Source organism: Myotis daubentonii, chromosome 3 (genome assembly GCF_963259705.1).
Source record: "Myotis daubentonii chromosome 3, mMyoDau2.1, whole genome shotgun sequence".
Taxonomy (NCBI): domain Eukaryota; kingdom Metazoa; phylum Chordata; class Mammalia; order Chiroptera; family Vespertilionidae; genus Myotis; species Myotis daubentonii.
This window is the reverse complement of record NC_081842.1, coordinates 143,606,411-143,624,500: the sequence shown is the minus strand read 5'-3', so window position 1 is coordinate 143,624,500 and position 18,090 is coordinate 143,606,411. Positions and strand designations below refer to the sequence as shown.

Here is an 18,090-nt window from a genome sequence, read left to right as displayed (position 1 = left end):
AGAACATGATTTTCCACTGCCTTCCCATTTGCTGAGGGATGCCCAAATAAAGTCAGATTTATTCCTATGCATTGTGTCACTCACTTTGTGAACAATTAATTTCTCATTGAGAAAAATTTCCTTCATATTTGCCTGATTACCCTCAAAGTTCAGTTCTAATCTCACCACGTCCATGAAACCTTCTGCAGTAGAAATTGTTTGCTCTCTCCACACAGACAGTTCTCCACAGAACAGACATAGATTCCGAGGAACATTTCCCATTCTCCTTTGTCCCCGAGGGTGCAAACTTGAGACCCAGGTTCCATATTCAGATGCAACACATGTGAGACACTGATTATGAAGCAAGATCCATGAGGAAGCAGACAGGGCTTGGGACCTCTGCTTGCTGGGCAGGGGGCAGAGGTAACATCTCCTACCAGCAGCCTCTATGTGGTTATGGATATTATTTTCTGAAAAACTCAGAGAGTCTACTTCACAGCCCTTCTAACAATTCTGTGAACTATCTAGTACAGTGATGGCGAACCTATGACACGCGTGTCAGGGTGACACGTGAACTCATTTTTTTTGGTTGATTTTTCTTTGTTAAATGGCATTTAAAAATATAAATATCAAAAAATATAAGTCTTTGTTTTACTATGGTTGCAAATATCAAAAAATTTCTATATGCGACACAGCACCAGAGTTAAGTTAGGGTTTCTCAAAATGCTGACACGCCGAGCTCAAAAGGTTCGCCATCACTGATCTAGTACCTCTTTTTAAACCCCTTCTGTTTAAACTCACTGAACTGTTCTCTGTTGTCTGTAAAGAATGCGGACACATACATTTCCTGAGACCATAAGCATTCAGAGGTCACCTATCTTCCAATTGCTTATGATCTGATGTCATCTAATTTGGCACTTGATATATTATAGATTTTGTTTCATACACACCTGTCTTTTCTCCCCAACCAGACTTGCATCTCCTTGAGGGCAAGAATCACATCCCAGGCCGCCTGTATCCCAGGCTGCCTGTATCCCAGGCAGTGCTTAGCACAGCGCTGGCCCTACTTTAGGAAATTGATGGGATCACCAGATAATTCATCATCCAAACTAGGACACTTTGGGGAGTGAAAAAAAGGGCACTGTTATTAATTAGATCAGGACAAAGGGTATAAACCAGTCCTGTCCTGGACAAACCAAGACACACTGCCATACCTGGCACTTATAATTTTTGACTGAGTGAAAATGAAATACATTTGAAGGAAAAGTAATATAGTAAAAATCAGGCATGAAAGACACCTCGCACCTGGTTACATCATTACAGGGATAACATTCTTCTGGAGTATCCTTAGACCCAGCCACCAGGACACCAGTTCAGATGACCGTTCGGGTCTGGAGGTTTTGAAATATGGCGTTGCTTTTCATAAGGAAGCTTTTTCCACTTGGTGCTTTTATGATGAAGAATAACTTTTGTTCCCAATGAATTCATTTCGATTTGGTAAAAACCACCCATAAAACTAACTACAAGAGCAATTATGCTGCACAGGGTGGCTACTGAACCTACATAAGACCCTCTCTCTCAACCCAATCCCTCTTAAAAGTGTCACAATTACTAGAAGAACATCCAGACTAAAATCTCCTCAATAGTCAAGAATCGCTTTCATTATTTCTATCTCCAATATTTAGTCCAGTGCCTAGATAATATTAGGTTGAATAAATGCTGACACTAATTGTAAGAAGCCAGGCATTACCTGCATGCTGTATGTGTCAGCAATTCAGGCTCAGGTGGCCTGATTCTCTTCTCTTGCCCTCAGCCCTTCCTTACTCTGGGCGTCTGCTAATGCCTTTGTGCGGCTTGCTATTACTTCTATCCCCCCTCCACCCCCCCATGTGGGCAGAGCACAGAGAGGTGGGAAGGCCCAATGCCCCTCTAAGATGCCTCTTTGTGAGTGTGCACAGCAATGTAATGAATACTTCATGTGTTCTAGGTGCCTTGGCCCAGGCTAGAATAAAAAGTTGAGATAATACAGGTAGAAAGCCTTAAAACTAAGCACGTAGTAGAGGCTCACTAAATGTAGCTATCATTATCAAGTCAGAATTAGTTCCTTGGTGCAGGCAATTCCCCTCACCAAGCCCCAGCTACAAGCCTCAGGAGGAGGGAAATTATCATCAGTGATTGTACAATTAGTGAGGGAAGTGAAATGAAAGCTAATTGTTTAGCATCAGCTAGCTCTGCTGATACTTTGGATGGCACTCAAATTGCTACATGAAAGGTACTGCAAACATAGCAAACACGTTTTGAACTGACATAATCATACTAGTTCGGCTGTAATGCCCAATTAAAACATAGCTCAGCAGCACAGAACAAAAGCTATGCATCTAGACTGTGAAACCCAAATATTTCCTAATGGGCCTACAAAAGAGACTAATTAGATGCAATATGAAAGAAATGCACTAAATATTAAATGTACTGTGGTATTAATTGTTGGTGACACCACTTTAACGTATGGGCAATGAAGAAGAAAAAGACACTAGGAAAACTGCTTGGGATTGGAGCCAGTATCTTTGGGGTAGGAGGAAAATAGGAAGGAACACACCCTCATTTGCCGCTAACACGGTTAGCTGATCTGTTTGAAATTAGATCCACTTTCAACTGTTTTAACTTAATTATTAAGCCATTTCTTAACCTCATGGATGCAGTTTTCATGTGCTTTCAAATCTGGCCCTGAACTAATAGACCCTTTCACTTCAATGGTTTTGGAAATGAACGTGAGATGGAGAGGAAAGCATTTTAACGGTGCTTTTCTAAGGGTCAAAGCTCTGAAAATATAGCATAGCCTGTACATAAAACTCAGCACACCTGCATATCCTGCTGGCCTTTGTCTGGTAATGAGGCGAACCATGCCACCCTGGCAGACTTGTGCTTCCTTTCTGAGCGCAGTGGGCTGTGCTGGTGCTGAGCTATCTAACTGCTCAAGTGAATCCATCATTAGGATCAAAGTCCCATAGATGAGGAACAGGAGGCAGCCAGGCACCCCAGGGCGCCTTCCCTTCTTTGTGAGGAACAGAAAGGTAGGCCCAGCTCTCATTCTACAATAACTCTCTTAAAAGGGGACATAAAGAATAAGAGGAGGAAATGTCTGTCAGAAGAACAGCCAATGTTGTAAGGTTGTTCTTGAGTCTCTGTTACTGTGTCACTCTCATTATGTGGAGGAACCTCCTAAGATGGCCTGTTTCACCTGCCATTTTGTAGGAAATCATAGCTGACAATTGCAGCATTTGAATAAGGTGTTGTACAATTTTTACCTTCATTGCTTACAGTAAAACAACACCTTAACGTATATCAAAAATTAATAATGATAATATTAGTAGTAGCCAACAATTATTCACTGCTAAGCCATTTCCATGTAAATCCTACAAAGTAGGTACTATCATCCCTATTTACAGAAGAGAGAACAGGGGGAGAGAGGTTGAGTAACTTGCCCAAGGTCATATTTCTTGTAAGTGGTGAAACAAGTATTCAAACCCAGAAAATCAGAACCTAGCATCCATGTTCTTTTTTCATAAATATTTTTATTGATTTCAGAGAGAAAGAGAGTTAGGAACATAAATGATGAGAGACACTCACTGACCAGCTGCCTCCTGCATGCCCCCTATCCGGGGGTTGAGGTGGGGAGGGAATCATGCCCAGCCCAACCGCTGAGCCACACCATCCAGGTTAGAATCCATGTTCTTAACTGCTATAGAGTGAAAACCAATGAAAGCAAAGTATTTTTTAGAGTAAAGTAAAAAAATTTAAAATAAAAGCCAGGAAATCACTGGTTTTTAAAGCTATACTTATTGAACCCCTTCATCAAGTATTAATACAACTTTGCACCAGGCACTTTGTCCACATTATGTAATTTAATCCTCTGTGAAAAGTTATGTCCATTTCACAAATGAAGAATCTGTGATTCAATAAGTCATCTGTGCAACATCACAGGAATTGTTATTGCAATTTGAACCCAAAGCTGACGGACTCCAAATCTTGAGCTCTTTGCACAAAGCCATCCTACTTCTTCTTTCTTAAAAGCAATTCTTTATTACTAGAAATAAATTCAAAAAGAGAAAAATTTTGGAGTAAAACTGACTACTTATAAGTTTAGAATTGGGTGAGAATTTTCTTTTTCTTTTTCTTTTTTTGTCTCTTTCTACCAGGCACAAAATAGCTCTGACTTTTTAAATACTGATTTTAGAAATTGTAGTACTCAAGTGATCTGTTAGAACAAGGGCCATACAAGGAGACAGAACACCAGGAGTGAAATGAGTCAGCCTTTATGAATGGCCAGTGGTCCTGTTCTCTCGTATTCCTCAGGCAGACATGCAGCTTGAGTAGCACTTGTAACAGAACACAGAGAAGGTTCCTCCACATAATGAGAGTGACAAAGTAACAGACTCAAGAACAACCTTGCAGCATTGGCTGTAAGATGATTAATACTATCCATTCTCTCATCATTTTAATTTTCTTCTCTCTCTCTTTTTTTGTGTATGTATACCTGGTGTAAGCTTATTTTGGTATATAAAAGAAAATTACCATCCAGGACTGATCAAATAAGACTCTTGCAATTCAAAAAGCAAGGGGTATAGGCCTGGACTTAAAAACCCAGGCTAACCTCACACTCATCAGGATGGCTAATACCAAAACCAACAAACAAAACCCACCAGAAAATAACAAGTGTTGGCAAGAATGTGGAGGAATTGGAACCCTTGTGTACTGTTTGTGGGAATATGAAAATTGTACAGCCACTGTGGGAAATAGTATGGTGGTTCCTAAAATAAAATAACGTAACTACCAAATGATCTAGTAGTTCCACTTGTGGTTATGTACCTAAAAGAATTGAAAGCAGGATCTCAAAGAGATATTTGTACAACCACATTCATACGAGCATTAGTACTAAGAGCCAAAAGGTGGAAGCAGCCCCAGTGTTCACTGACAGATAAATGGATAAACACCATGTGGCATATACAGACAATGGAGTATTACTCAGCCTTTGTAAGGAAGGAAATTCTGAAAAGTGCTACAACATAGATGAACTTTGAGAAAGTTATGCTAAGTGAAAAAGCCAGTCAGAAAAAGACAAATACTGTATGATTCCTCTCATATGAGGTATCCAGAATAGGGGCTGGGGAGAGGGGTAAATGGGGAGCTATTTAATGGGTACAAAGTTTCAGTTTTGCAGGATGAAAAAGTTATGGAGAGGGTTGCAGACCAGTGTGAATGTTCTTAACACTCCTAAACTGTACACTTAAAAATGCGATGTTATGCATATTTTACCACAATTCAAAAATAAAAACACAAGCTTGAAAGTTGCTAAGACCTGGATATAAATCCTGGCTTGCCTTTCCTACCTTCTAATTTTGTGACTCTGGATGTTATTTATTGAGTTACTCATGCTCAGATTCCTTATTTGTGAAATAGAGATAATAGTACCATCCTCATAGGGTTATGAGGGTGACTTGAGTGCATATGTGCAGATATTTAGCGTAGTACTTAGCCCATAATAAGAACCACGTAAGTGGTGTTGAGTCATAGCAGTAGGCTTGGGGTATGTAGCCAATGGCAGAGTGGTACTGAGGGAGGAAAAATCCCTTGCTATCTCTCAAGAGGTCACATGAGGAGGGAAATCCCCCTTGGGTTTGGCTCTCAGCCTTGAAAGCTCAGAAACTAAAATGCACCCACAGAAGAGACCACATTGATAGGACATAGAAAACCAATTTATTAACAACACGCTTCGAGTGGGCTGAACAACCGTTCTCAAGCAGATTTGCACAGGAAAGCAAATTATGATTAGAAGGTTGCCTGGTAAGCATGAACTCAACAAAGGGAAGTAAATGCAAGGAAGCTCTAATGGCACCAAGTTAAGGTAAATGAATGCCATCATTTCCAAACTGAAATGGTCTTCAGACTTTTTGAAGTCAATTGGCAAAGGTGTCCTCTCTTCTGGGCTGCAGGTGATCGCTGCCAATGTGAGCTTCTGGACCTTCCTTGTTTTGCTTACATGACTGACCACTCCTACCTTCAAATGTCCTAAATGTTGCAGTCAATTCTTGTCGGCCCAGGGGCTAAGTAATTCTGTCTTTTCTTTGACCAAAAAGATGTTGGATCTCATACAAGGCAATATTATTCATCTCAAATACTAGAGCAATATAGACTTTCATGTATTTTGTTTAATAGCCTAATAAAAATCATTAAAAATATTCACTGAGTTTCTATATATTGCCAGGCAGTAACCATCAAAATATATTGTTCAGTGAAATAGCAAAAGTATGTACAATTTATCTCAGAAGGAGGTGAAAAACGTATGTACATGTATTTACTTATATTGTTAAAACAAACCATTGAGAGAATAAACTGAAAACTAAAACAAAAAAAATGCTTAAATAGATAAGGGAGGTAACCAGGTGGAGAAGGAACAGTAGAAGTAGAAGGTAGACTCCTCAGAACATACCTTTGTAGATTTAAATTTATAAAAGATTTTACATAATTATGAAACAAATTTAATTTTAAAAATTCTAAAAATTGGAAACAAAGCAAAACAAATTATCCTAACAGTGTATTGCTTTGTTGGTATAACCATAGGAAGAGGAACAATCTCAGATGACTTTAAAAACCATTTATTTGCCTATACATCCTTGGAGGGGCAAACCCTAAGAACAAAAACAACTGTGAAACCACCATGACAGTTTGAAGTATTTTTAGCAATCACCTATTGGTGGTCATATTGGTATGGTTATTATGAGACAGTTATATGAGTATTACAAGATAAAGCAAGTGAGTGATTAAGTTACGTGATTGGGAACTGGGATTTTCAACGTGAAAGAAGACGATACAGATGTAAGACAGAAAATTCCTGAAGATGACTTGGATGGCAGCATGAATTGGGGGGAAAAGAGGATATTCTCAACTATCAGAGACTTCAGGGCCTACATGAAAAGTATTGAGGAACCAATCTGATGCGCCCCCACTGTCTAAAAATGCAACCATTTGAGCACCCACTACCAGTATAATAACGGCAATGGATGAAACACATCAAATTGACAGAAACCTATACGTTCATAGTGACACTCAAAAAACCCTCACTGCTTAGTTTTGGAAGATGCTAGACAATCAACTCAACTTTTGAAAACTGGTAAATAGAGAGAAAGAATCAAGCTCTTTCCTCACCATTCCTTTAGGAACTGTACATCACAGTGAACAAAAATTGTAAGAGAAAGTTAGTCTTCATAGCAGTACGTTTAGCTAATACATGAGGAAGGAATGACAGAATCAGGATGCCACTAGTTGCAACCCTCGTGCCTTATGAATCTCGGCCAACCACTAACACCATAAAGGGAGACAACCAGACATTGTCATATGCCACATAATGGAAATGCACAGCATCATATGAAATAATCTTGTAAAAAACTCCAATCTGAATCTGATTAAGCCTCAAATATAACAACTGATTTATAAAACAAACAGGCAACGCAGAACCCCGTTAAACTGTATGGGAGGATGCAATTAGCAAATTCCACACTGTGAGAAATGCCACAGTACAAACAACCTGGTTTTCTCCACAAATAAACTGCAATGCAAAAAGGGAAACGAGAGAGCAGACAGATTAAAAATGACTTCGAAGACACACCAAGTAATTGCAATGAATGGGACTTATTTGCATCCTGATTCAAATAAACTGTTTCAAAAAACTGCAAAACTTGAATATTGCTGGATAAAGAATTAATGTTAATTATTTTTAGATGTAATAATACATTGTGGCTATGTTTTTATTAAGGGAAACTTCATTTCTTAGAGATATTTTCTGATATATTTAGATGAAATGAAGTGATAAATGAGATTTCCTGGAAAATAGCCAGGAGGATAGGCTGAATAAGAGCACAGGTGACTTAAGATCAGCTATGAGTCGACAATTATTAAAAGTGGATGACGGCTGAGATCCTTGTATTATTTTCTCTACTTTTGTATACGCTTGAAAATTTCAAGAATAGAACATTTCCATAAGAGAGATAAAAAAATTCACTGATCCCAATCTTTGATAATGGTCATGGATTTGGTACAATTGATGTTAGGTCCTGATTACACATAGGTTTTCTTTAGATGAAATGAATGACTGGATAGAATAACAATTTTCTAAGGGAACTTCAGTTATATATAAAGATCATCACGTTGAATAGGCTATGTTATCACAAATTTAGGTTCTACGAGAAAGCATGGTAAAGATATCAATGCTCTTAACATCTTCAAACTGTGTTTTTCTCAAGGTTCCTAGTCCTCTGACACCTTTCACTAAACAATTCCTGCCCCACTCCCCCAACACCCACCAACACCCACCCACATCCACATACAGCTTTTGCCTATCTCCACCACCATTTTTATAAGAACCGTCTTAAGAATTACTGCTTCCCATTCCCTTCTTCCTCCGAAGTCTCCTGACAGTTTCCAGACAAAAGTTTATGACCTATCCTTTCTTTGATTTTTATTTTAAATATTTTATTGATTTTTAGAGAAAGAGAAAGGGAGAAAGAGAGAGAAACCCTGATCATCTGCCTCCTGCATACCCCTACCTGGGATTGAACCAGCAACCTGGGCATGTGCCCTGACCTGGAATCAAACTGGCAACCTTTCGGTGCACAGCACAACACCCAAACAACTGAGCCACACCCACCAGGGCTCTCTGATTGATGTGTATCCCTTTGAACTCTATGAGCCGTCCATTGGATAACTTTTGTATAACCTTTTTCTAAAATGAATTATCCTTAAAAGATACTTATTCAGAAATGTTCCCTCTCAGGTTGGAGGTGGTATTTTTGCTCCCATCTTCCCTACTGTTATTCAGACTAATTTCATCTATTTTTCCTATTCTCTCCTTCTTCTATTCCTCCATTCCTCTACCCAAACTGAAAAGAAGAACAGTAATAATCATAAAAAGATGTCACTATGTATTGTTTCCACTAGAATATCATTTCTTAGAGGGCAGCAACCTTTTGACTTTATTATGGCTTTCTTTTTCCATCATGTTCTGGGCATCTATTATTATTTGAAAATACAAGGTCTGTTTTCTATTAATATTTATAGACTCTACAGTCCTGCCACAGGGTAGGCATTCAATCCATTTTTATCAAATGCAATATTTCAATCACAGAATCTCAGAGACAACTGAGGTTCAGGGAACCTGTGAGATGCGCGAAAGGTCACAAAAACCCGTTACAGCAAATGCGAGGATTCTATAGTCTGGAGCTCATGACCCGCCCAGGCTGGGTTTCTCCCCATCTGATCAAAAACGTCACAGGGCCTAAAGTCAGACTAAAGAAGCCCAACGTAGCAGGGACTAAATACTTAAAGATTAATCATAACATTCCCAATTAAGAAAATGCATTTACTAAGGAAAATAATTTGTAACACAATATTTTGCTTTAGGTGCTTTGGCCTCTCCAGAATTCTTTACGTGTATAGGGAAGGTTATCATACCAGAAAACTCAGGAAAGCCTAGAAAATTCAGAAAGACAGAAATTCAGCTGGGATTGGTTTTCAATCGCTGAGTAGATGATCCTCACAGAGAAATTCACTCCCTCTCCTGCCTCTGCATACCGTGTTCAGGGTAAAATAATGAACAAAACCAAATATGTCAGAACCAGGTCATCTGCAGAGTCTGTTCTTTCCAGATGGGACTAGGTGTGAGGGAAAGGGACGATGACCACTTAGTAACTCCTGACCATGTTCTAGGAATAGGATTCGGTGGCTTATACACACGACTGAATGTATTCCTTTCAACAACCCCATGGGAGAGACATCATCATTCCCACTTAACAGACTAACTAACGCTCAGGAGCCACGTGCTCGGGTCCACTGGCAAGTCTAGATGCAAACCCAGGTCCAGCTGAGCCCAAGGCCATGCTCCATCCACACGGTTAAGCTGGTTCTTTTCATCCAAGAGTGCCAGCACCTTTATCAAGTTCAAAGAGCCCCAAAATGTCTGAGACATGATTATAACCTCTACCATCTACTTCTCAAGCCCACAAAAACAGAATCTGTTCTCTTCTTGCTTAATTTACTTTAATTCCTATCATCAGCCAAAACATTTTAACATCAGGACAAATTCACTGAAGAAGGCTTTTCGACCTGAGTTTGGCATATTTTTAAAGTCTTTAAAGTTGACAAATAATGAAGCATAAAGCTATGCTCCTTAATTTATGTGAAGTCACACATGGTGATAACGGGCTTGCCTGGTGCTTCCCTTAATGCTAGCACCCAATTCAATATTCCCGACCCTGGGGCCTCACGTACACTGTAAGGCCATTCCCAGGCCTCTTTTGGACCATCTCAGCCAGAGGAGGGCCGCAGCAGCAGTGCTGACAGCACCATTGCACAGGCCGGAGGGCCAACAGTAGAATAGGAAAGGCTGCCCCATGGAATTTAAGTAGGGCTACTCTTCTAGAGAGGAACACAATAGTAAAAAACAACAACAAATAAAATGGTACTGCTTTTCCTGATTTCTATATTATTAATGATGATGTTTTAAAACTCCATCCTTTTTAATAGGCATACATGAAAGAGTTAAATCAGGCAGGGCCCTTGGAATAGTAATTTGCCGTCTATTACCATTTGTTGTGATTTTTTTTTTATTGTAGCAATTTAAAATCAAGCTTGTAAAACACACTGTGTAGAACAACAAAAGATAAGCCAATTTTCTTTAAGCATTTCTGATGTGAAAGCCACATTTCTAGCAATATCATTTAAATGCTGGGTTTCACTGTTCCCTCTTGGCCATCCACCCCAACTCCAAGTATGATTTCTTTTTAAAATAACAGCAAACATTAGTGGTTATGCTTATCGAGTTTTCCAGTTCACTCCTGGCCGAGCAGGATGACACACTTGGCAGGGTCCGGACAAAGGCGAGTCTGCGTCATTCCGTTATCAGTCACATGCGATGCACACAGTTCTCACATGTACTTGTCAAGCTCATGAGGGGTCACTCAGATTGGGACACCAGAGTGTGTCACATTCTAAGTGAGAGTATAGATAATGGTACCCTCTTTGTCCCTACTCTCAAAGTCTAATTAACATACCTTGCAGTATATTTTTGAGGGAAAAGATAATACATATATTAAAACAATTTTGGAATTATATGGCCAGATAAATACCACTTATCTTTTTTCCGTACATGAAGTCATTGCTATATACTTTTCTTGGAGTGTTTAACAATTGTGCTAGAGAAAGGACATCAAATGATGCTTAGAAATGTGATACACATTTTCATTTCACACTCCATCAGCTTTTACAACTGTAGCTCAATGAAATGTGAGAGAGAGCTTGGCAAACAGCCATATTTACCAAGGTATAAAATAGTGGTCAGGTTACTGTTTTATAGAAATAAAAAAAAGTTTCGTTTTCAGTCCATATGACTAAAGCAGATATTCAGCTAACACCCTAGAGCAGTGATTTTCAACCCGTGTGCCATCTCAGGCACCGTAAGAATTTTTAAAACATGCAATACCTGACTATTTAGTCAGGGCACTGACCTCTTTTCCCTTAGATTGTCAAATAAAAAATTGACAACAGCCTGCCCGGCCAGCATGTCTCGGTGGTTGAGCAATGATCTACAAACCAGGAGGTCATGGTTCGATTCCTGGTTGGGGCACATGCCTGGGTTCCAGGCAGCCAATCAATGATTCTCTCTTTCATCATTGATGTTTCTTTCTCTCTCTCCCTCTACCTTCCTTTCTAAAATCAATACAAATATATTTAAAAAATTATAGCTATTTTTTGCGAGGTTGACATAAAATATGTTTTTTGTGTCCCACGGGATTTTAGTAATTAATTTATGTGTGCCATGAGATGAAAAAGGTTGAAAATCACTGCCCGAGAGAAAGGCACTATAAGCACATATACTGACATGGTTTAGTGCCTGTTTAACTAAAGGTTTTACTATATTATAAAGAGCTTCATAAAGCAAGAAACTATGTCGTCCCTCAGCCGGTTCCACTCAGGATTTACTGACACAAACACACCCGATCTGACCATCTTTGGTGTTACATCTTTCACTTGAAAATAATAGCATTTGCCTTCTGCATCTAGACCAGAAGCAGAAACAGCTTATTCCCTTAACAGGCAGAGAAGAAAAAAAAAAAAAGAAAAAAAAGCTAAAGGCATCAGCAGAACTGCATCTTTCCATTTCAGATTTCAATCTGTGGGAAAGGACTGCAGCCTCCTGCAGGCACAGAGAGGGGGCTGTGAATTACAGAGCCACGGAGCCACAGTGTGCACCCTGCGCCTCCCCAGCTGCTTCTTACTGGCAGGGTGGAGGGGAGCACCTTTTACTCACCACGGTCAAGCCTGAGACTTCTCCTTTGGCTAATGGTTTGCTGATGGATGGTGTGTAGACTTTGGCGTCTGCTACTGGCTGCCCTTTCATAAAATGCTTTCCGGATTCATAAATGTCCACTTCGACCATTTTCCCCATGAATGTGGGGTACTTTGGCACTAAAACCTTAAAAAAAATGTTCAGAAGGCTCAATTTTAAAATAAACTTTTAATTTTAGAACAGTTTTAAATTTATAGAATGGCTGCAAAGGGAGCACAGAGTTCCTGTATAGCCCATACTCAGTTTCCCCAGGAAAACACTGTACACCAGTCTGCCGGACTTGTCGCAATGAATGAGCCATTATTGGTGTCTGACTATTAAGTAAAGTACCACTTTATTCAGAATTCCTCAGCTGTCAACTAATGTCCTTTTCTATTCTGAGATCCACCCCAAGTGGGCTCTATCTTCCAGCTGCTCCAGGACCTGGGTGGGGACCTGGGGGGAAGGGCTGGCACTCTGGGAGGAGCTGCTGCAGACAGCCTCCTGCATTGCAGGACGTCTGCTGTCCTCAGGCATGTGGGAGGCAGACCTGGGAAATCCCAGCAGGCAGCCAGTCACTTTTGGACAGGCCTTTGATAGTCTGCTCTTGGCTGTCCCATGCAATGAGGGAAACCAAGACAACACTGATGAAAGCCTCCTACTTTTAATACCTTCCAAGTTAGCTATCAAAGTTCTGGTTTGAGTAGACACTTCAAATAAAGGCCTGCATGTTTGTGTGCATGTATGTGTGTGCGTGCGTGCGTGTGTTTTGGGGGACGAGAAAGAACCCTTAAAAGCAACCTTTTCAATATTCCAAACATGGGTAACATGGAGGTAAATAGCTCCTTTAACTGGTTGCCATTCAGTTCTATTGCTCTGTAATAAAACGCATGTATTTGTGAGCTCTAACTCCACATAGAACCAGCTACTTTGGAAGGGTACTCTGGCTGGTTCACAGGAAACTCTTTCCACTAGATGTCGGGTAAAAGCACTTGTTTACCTTGAGCAAATCTCTCCCCTGCTTTGGGACTTAGAGGTAGTCTGTACGCATTATGTCTCCCTCTATTTTAGGACTAGCTACTGGCCAGTCTTTTAAAGTTGGGATCCAGAATAAAGAGACTAATTCTAACCCAGCAAGACTTTGATATCTTGATGCAATCTTTCCTTCTGGAACTCATCTCAGTAGGAAAATAATTCCTGTGAAATCTCTGGAACTTCGTTGTAGAGACAAAAAGGTCAGAGGAGGCAGAGGCTCCTTCTGAGTCTGATTTTCATGACCACTGAGTCCACCGCTTCATCAAAATGTAGCAAGGTCACCTGGGTGGCGAGTTACTCACGGTAAGCAGACGGACTAAAAGGGCTTTAGTATCAGAATATGAAAGCCCTTTTAAATCAACTTTTATAAGACGAGAAAATCTCCAGAGTAAACTATCCTGGGGAGATCTGGTGTGATTCTGGGGGGGAAATAACTCCCCTTGATCTGCTGCCTTGATCTGAATGAAGGGCTCAGTGTTTTTCCCCCTCCGGTTTTAATAATTGGAAAAAGCCCGGCTGCTTTAAATTGGAGGAAACAGCTAATGAGGCATGCCATTGCCTTTAAAATGAAGGGGGAAAAAGTTCCCCGCTGAGGCAGAAACCCAGATGGCAAGAGAAAGGAGCGGGAAGAGGCAATGAAAACACAATCAAGCTCCTCCCCAGGCTGAGCAGAGAGCAGGCCTGGGTAGGAAAGCCGCCCTCTGGAGTCAATTAATGAGATGGAAAGTGGGGAGAGACTCAGCTCAAACACGAGTGGTGGAAATCCTTCCTCCACAGGTACCGGACAGGACTTGTTTAGTCTGGGTCTGGAAAAGCTCCCCACCTTTCCTGAGGACCCAGGCCCGCCTGAGATGGCTCCTGGTGGCACATCAGTGCCCGAGGCCTCTTAGCTACTGCCTCCCTGCTCACAGGCTCAGGGGGCTGCCTTTGACTGTCCCCTGCATGACTTGCCCACAGTGGTCTTACGAACCTTACCAAGCTCTAATTCTGGCCATGACCCATAGAAAAAAAAAATCCACTTCTCTTTGATCTTGAAAGTTAATACAATCCAGGATGACCCATGAAATGCCTGTCCCCATGCAAGTCTCCCTCCTGAGAGGGCATATCCCATCTCCATATCCGGATGCCCCTCGAGGAGGCATGCTGTTTCCTCCAGTCACTTTCCAATGGCTTTGCCTCCTGGAGGAGTGGAGTCCCAAATGCTGAGGCAGAATCAGGCTACCGGGGAGGCAAGGGAGGCTCGCTGACGTGGGCTGGGAAAGAGCCCTTGGGGTTGGGTTTGGAGAAAATTCTCAAAGTAAAGTCGTTTTGACCCTTACACTGCTCTCCTCACACAATCAGAGTTGAATCCAAGGAACAGACTCTTGTTCCTTTGCTCCCAGCATTCTTATCAAGGTGGGAGTTATAAAAACAAATTCTAAAACTAAACAGAACTAAAAAACCAACCAACCAAGAAACCTGCATGAGTGCCTTGACAGTGAGAGGAAATCCCTGCCCTTCCCCGCTGATGTCGCCCGTGCAGACATCCTTCCTGCCTCTGGACAGGACTCTGCCAGGCTGTGGGGATGCTGGCAGCGACAGCTGCCTGTTCCAAACTCCCAAAAGCCTAAGGCTGGCCCCCACAAAGACTAGTGAGGACTGAAACACATGTATTCCTTTATAAAGAATGTTCTGCAGACTAAGCCACGAAGATAAGGCCCATGCCAGTCGGCTGGCTGGATGCTATAAAATGCCTTGCTGCACAAGATTCCACAACCCTCCCCCTTTTTAAGTTCCTTTTGCTTAAGCAGATTTACTTTCAGAACTCTTTTTCATTTTGGAGAAAATTTAAGGACACAGAAATCTCTCTTACCTGCTCATAGAATTGATTGTGTGCAACATAAAACTTGGAATCAAAGGATTCTTCTGTTACTAACACTTGTTGTCTTTCACCAATCTGGGAAGAGAAGGGGAGAAAAAAAGGAATGATATGGGCAAACACCTAAGAATTCAAAACAAATGCCAGCCCAGTAAGTAGCATCCTCTTGAATTTGAAATAGGTTCTAAATTACTAGTTACTTAACAGCTAATAAAAGAATCACCCATTCAAATTTCCTGAAAGACTTTATTAACTATTTGGTAATAAAAATGAGCCCAATATGAAATCTTATATTCTTAACTATGAAACAAAACTTGATTTTATTTCCTCCTTCAGCATAAGATAATTAAGGCTTCTAAGACTTACAAAAATCTTCTAAATATCACTTTGTTTCTTGAAACAAGGCTGCAAAACAAGCCAGAACAAGCTGCTTCTAATCCAAATTCATGAAAATATTTTGGCAATATGAAAGAGTAGTAATAAACATTAATTTGAGTTATGGGGAATGTAACACTAAAGAAAATGCTTCCAAAAACTAGTCATTAAGAGCTTGCATCTAAACATTTCACATACTATTCTGAAATTACTAATTAATTCACATAGCTATTTATTTGTCATATACATTTTCTCTGTCACAGGCAACCATCTCTATGTTGCAGCCATGACCCCATATTCATATTTTTTAACAGAAATACAGCAAAAATAGGGGACTGTTATTTCTCTACAGGATCAACCTATATGTATCTATATTTATTATCTAAGCATGCATTTGCAATAACCAAGAAGTTAAATCAGACAAAATATGGGATAAAGAAATGTGACTGCTAAAATATTCTACCATTTCTAAGGTTATTCCACTGTGAAATGTAATATTTAAAGTATCAATTACTGATTTTTACAAGGTTGTCAAAATGTCTGATGTAGCAAATATTGGATGACTGTATTGAATGACTGTGCCCGGAATTACATTTGCCTTTGTTACTTGGTAAATATGACCCTCCATATTAAAGCACGCTGGCATGAAGATTTAAAAAAGCAATCCCCAGTTTCATAGGTAGGGACTTGCCAACACATTCAGGCAATTCCCATTTAGGAAACATAAACACAGCTGCACTAAATAGACCACCAATACAATTTAAAAACACACCCTCTTCTATGTACAATGCCAATACCTAAATGCACCGTAATTTACTATTTTTTTACTATCTCATTCAAAAGGTAGCCCCCTAAGTCAAAGATTGTAAGGTTTCTAGCATGACACTTATCAAAGACTTAGTTCACTTTCTGAAAACTAGTAATAGTTCCTGCAACACTAATTTCTTTTAAAAATCAGATGGCAACAAAAGTAAGTTCCTGCAACTTCTACTTTGAGCTTTATTAAAAAAAAACACCTGATGAATACTGGGTTTCACTGAAGTATATTTTTCTGTAAAAAAAACTTAGAATGTTTGCGTACATTTCACAGTGTGAGTTGCTTATAACTTAGGATAAGTGTCTCTCGATGGTTCTTAAGGAAATTTGCAATTACACTCCATGTAACATTAAGTTTTCAGGAAATTAGTCTAACAATAATATGGGATAGTAGAGACACTGAAACTGTATGCTGGTTCTTTCCTCTTGTTAGAGTGAATGTAGTCATCGTTTTGGGGCTATCCTATTTTATCTGGACATAATGATGATAATATACGTATACACAGAGTTAGAAGACTTGCTATGTTTATACAGTAGAGGGCAGGGCTTTCGATCAACCATCAGAGAACTATTTGTAGGTGAGTATTTAACTATTATTTGCCAAAGGGATTCTGGAAAACTGCTATGTGCAGTCATTTATAGTGGCAAACAACTCTCCAGTCACCCTTTTTGTCCTCTCAGCCATGGATATTTCATCTCACTGGTGAGGCTCTTAAAATTCCTCAGAGAATACTGAGCAAAAATGAGCATAAGAAAGCTAAGGCCTTGATCAAAAGCTGCTACAATCTATCCCTACCCCCTAAAATACCAACAAAAACTAATACACGTTCTCCTCAATATTTTTGTAAGGATAAAGTTTCAATGAAATGAATATAAAATACAACCTTTAAGATAATCAGCTATTTCAAATAACCTTAAACAACAATGATGTTAAGGAAGGGAACTCTGGAAGATGTAACTTTGCCTTAGTGACAGTCAGGAACCTTATGGGCTAAGAACATGTATAATAAACCTTACATTTTTTTTTTTTAATGAGCCACCTCCCCCTATACTTTCCAACTGTTTTCTCCTTTAACCTCGTGTGGTTAAAGAACTGCATTTAACAAGAGTGCGGATGGTCATCCGGCTTTGCCTACCAATGCCTCTGTTATCTAGCAAGAAATCCCAGTCTAAGAGGAAAAAGGCAGGGTATCTGAAGAAAAAAAGGCCACATATATCCTAAGACAATAGGACAACAAGCACCCATCCATGTATTATGCTAACGACTGAGATAATCCCCTAGAAGTGATCAGACCAGTCTGTTTTACAGATAATGATGGAGATGAGCTGTGTCTCACATGACCTTCTGATATTTCCCTGGGAAGTAGCTTCTATGGCTACCTCACTACCATTGATAGAACCTTCTCTAACAACTGGATCCACTGGCAGAAATGCAAGGTTACACCACTGGCTTAAAACAAACCCTTTTCAGAACAAGATAACAAAAAGAATGCTGTGTAATTTTTAAAATGAACCAACTCCTACAAATGTATAAGGTTGAAAATAATGTTTTTATGAACTTTGTGACTAACGGCAAAATACGGCTGTTCAGCAGAGATGATTAAGATGAAAGTGAAATTGTAAACCTAAAAAATGGTCTAGAAAGTGGCTT

The 18,090-nt window shown here is 39.9% G+C and overlaps 1 protein-coding gene across 5 annotated transcripts in view; it reads right to left on the bottom strand.

Annotated features, from left to right (window-relative positions):
• CDKAL1 (CDK5 regulatory subunit associated protein 1 like 1) overlaps positions 1 to 18,090 on the bottom strand; it is a 684,969-nt gene that overhangs the window by 25,998 nt on the left and 640,881 nt on the right. For all 5 annotated transcript variants that reach the window (XM_059688757.1, XM_059688759.1, XM_059688758.1 and 2 more), the window contains 2 exons: positions 15,243 to 15,326; positions 12,338 to 12,502 (listed from right to left, as the gene is read on the bottom strand). In XM_059688757.1, coding sequence (XP_059544740.1) covers positions 12,338 to 12,502; positions 15,243 to 15,326 — 249 coding nt within the window. The remainder of the gene's footprint in view (positions 1 to 12,337; positions 12,503 to 15,242; positions 15,327 to 18,090) is intronic.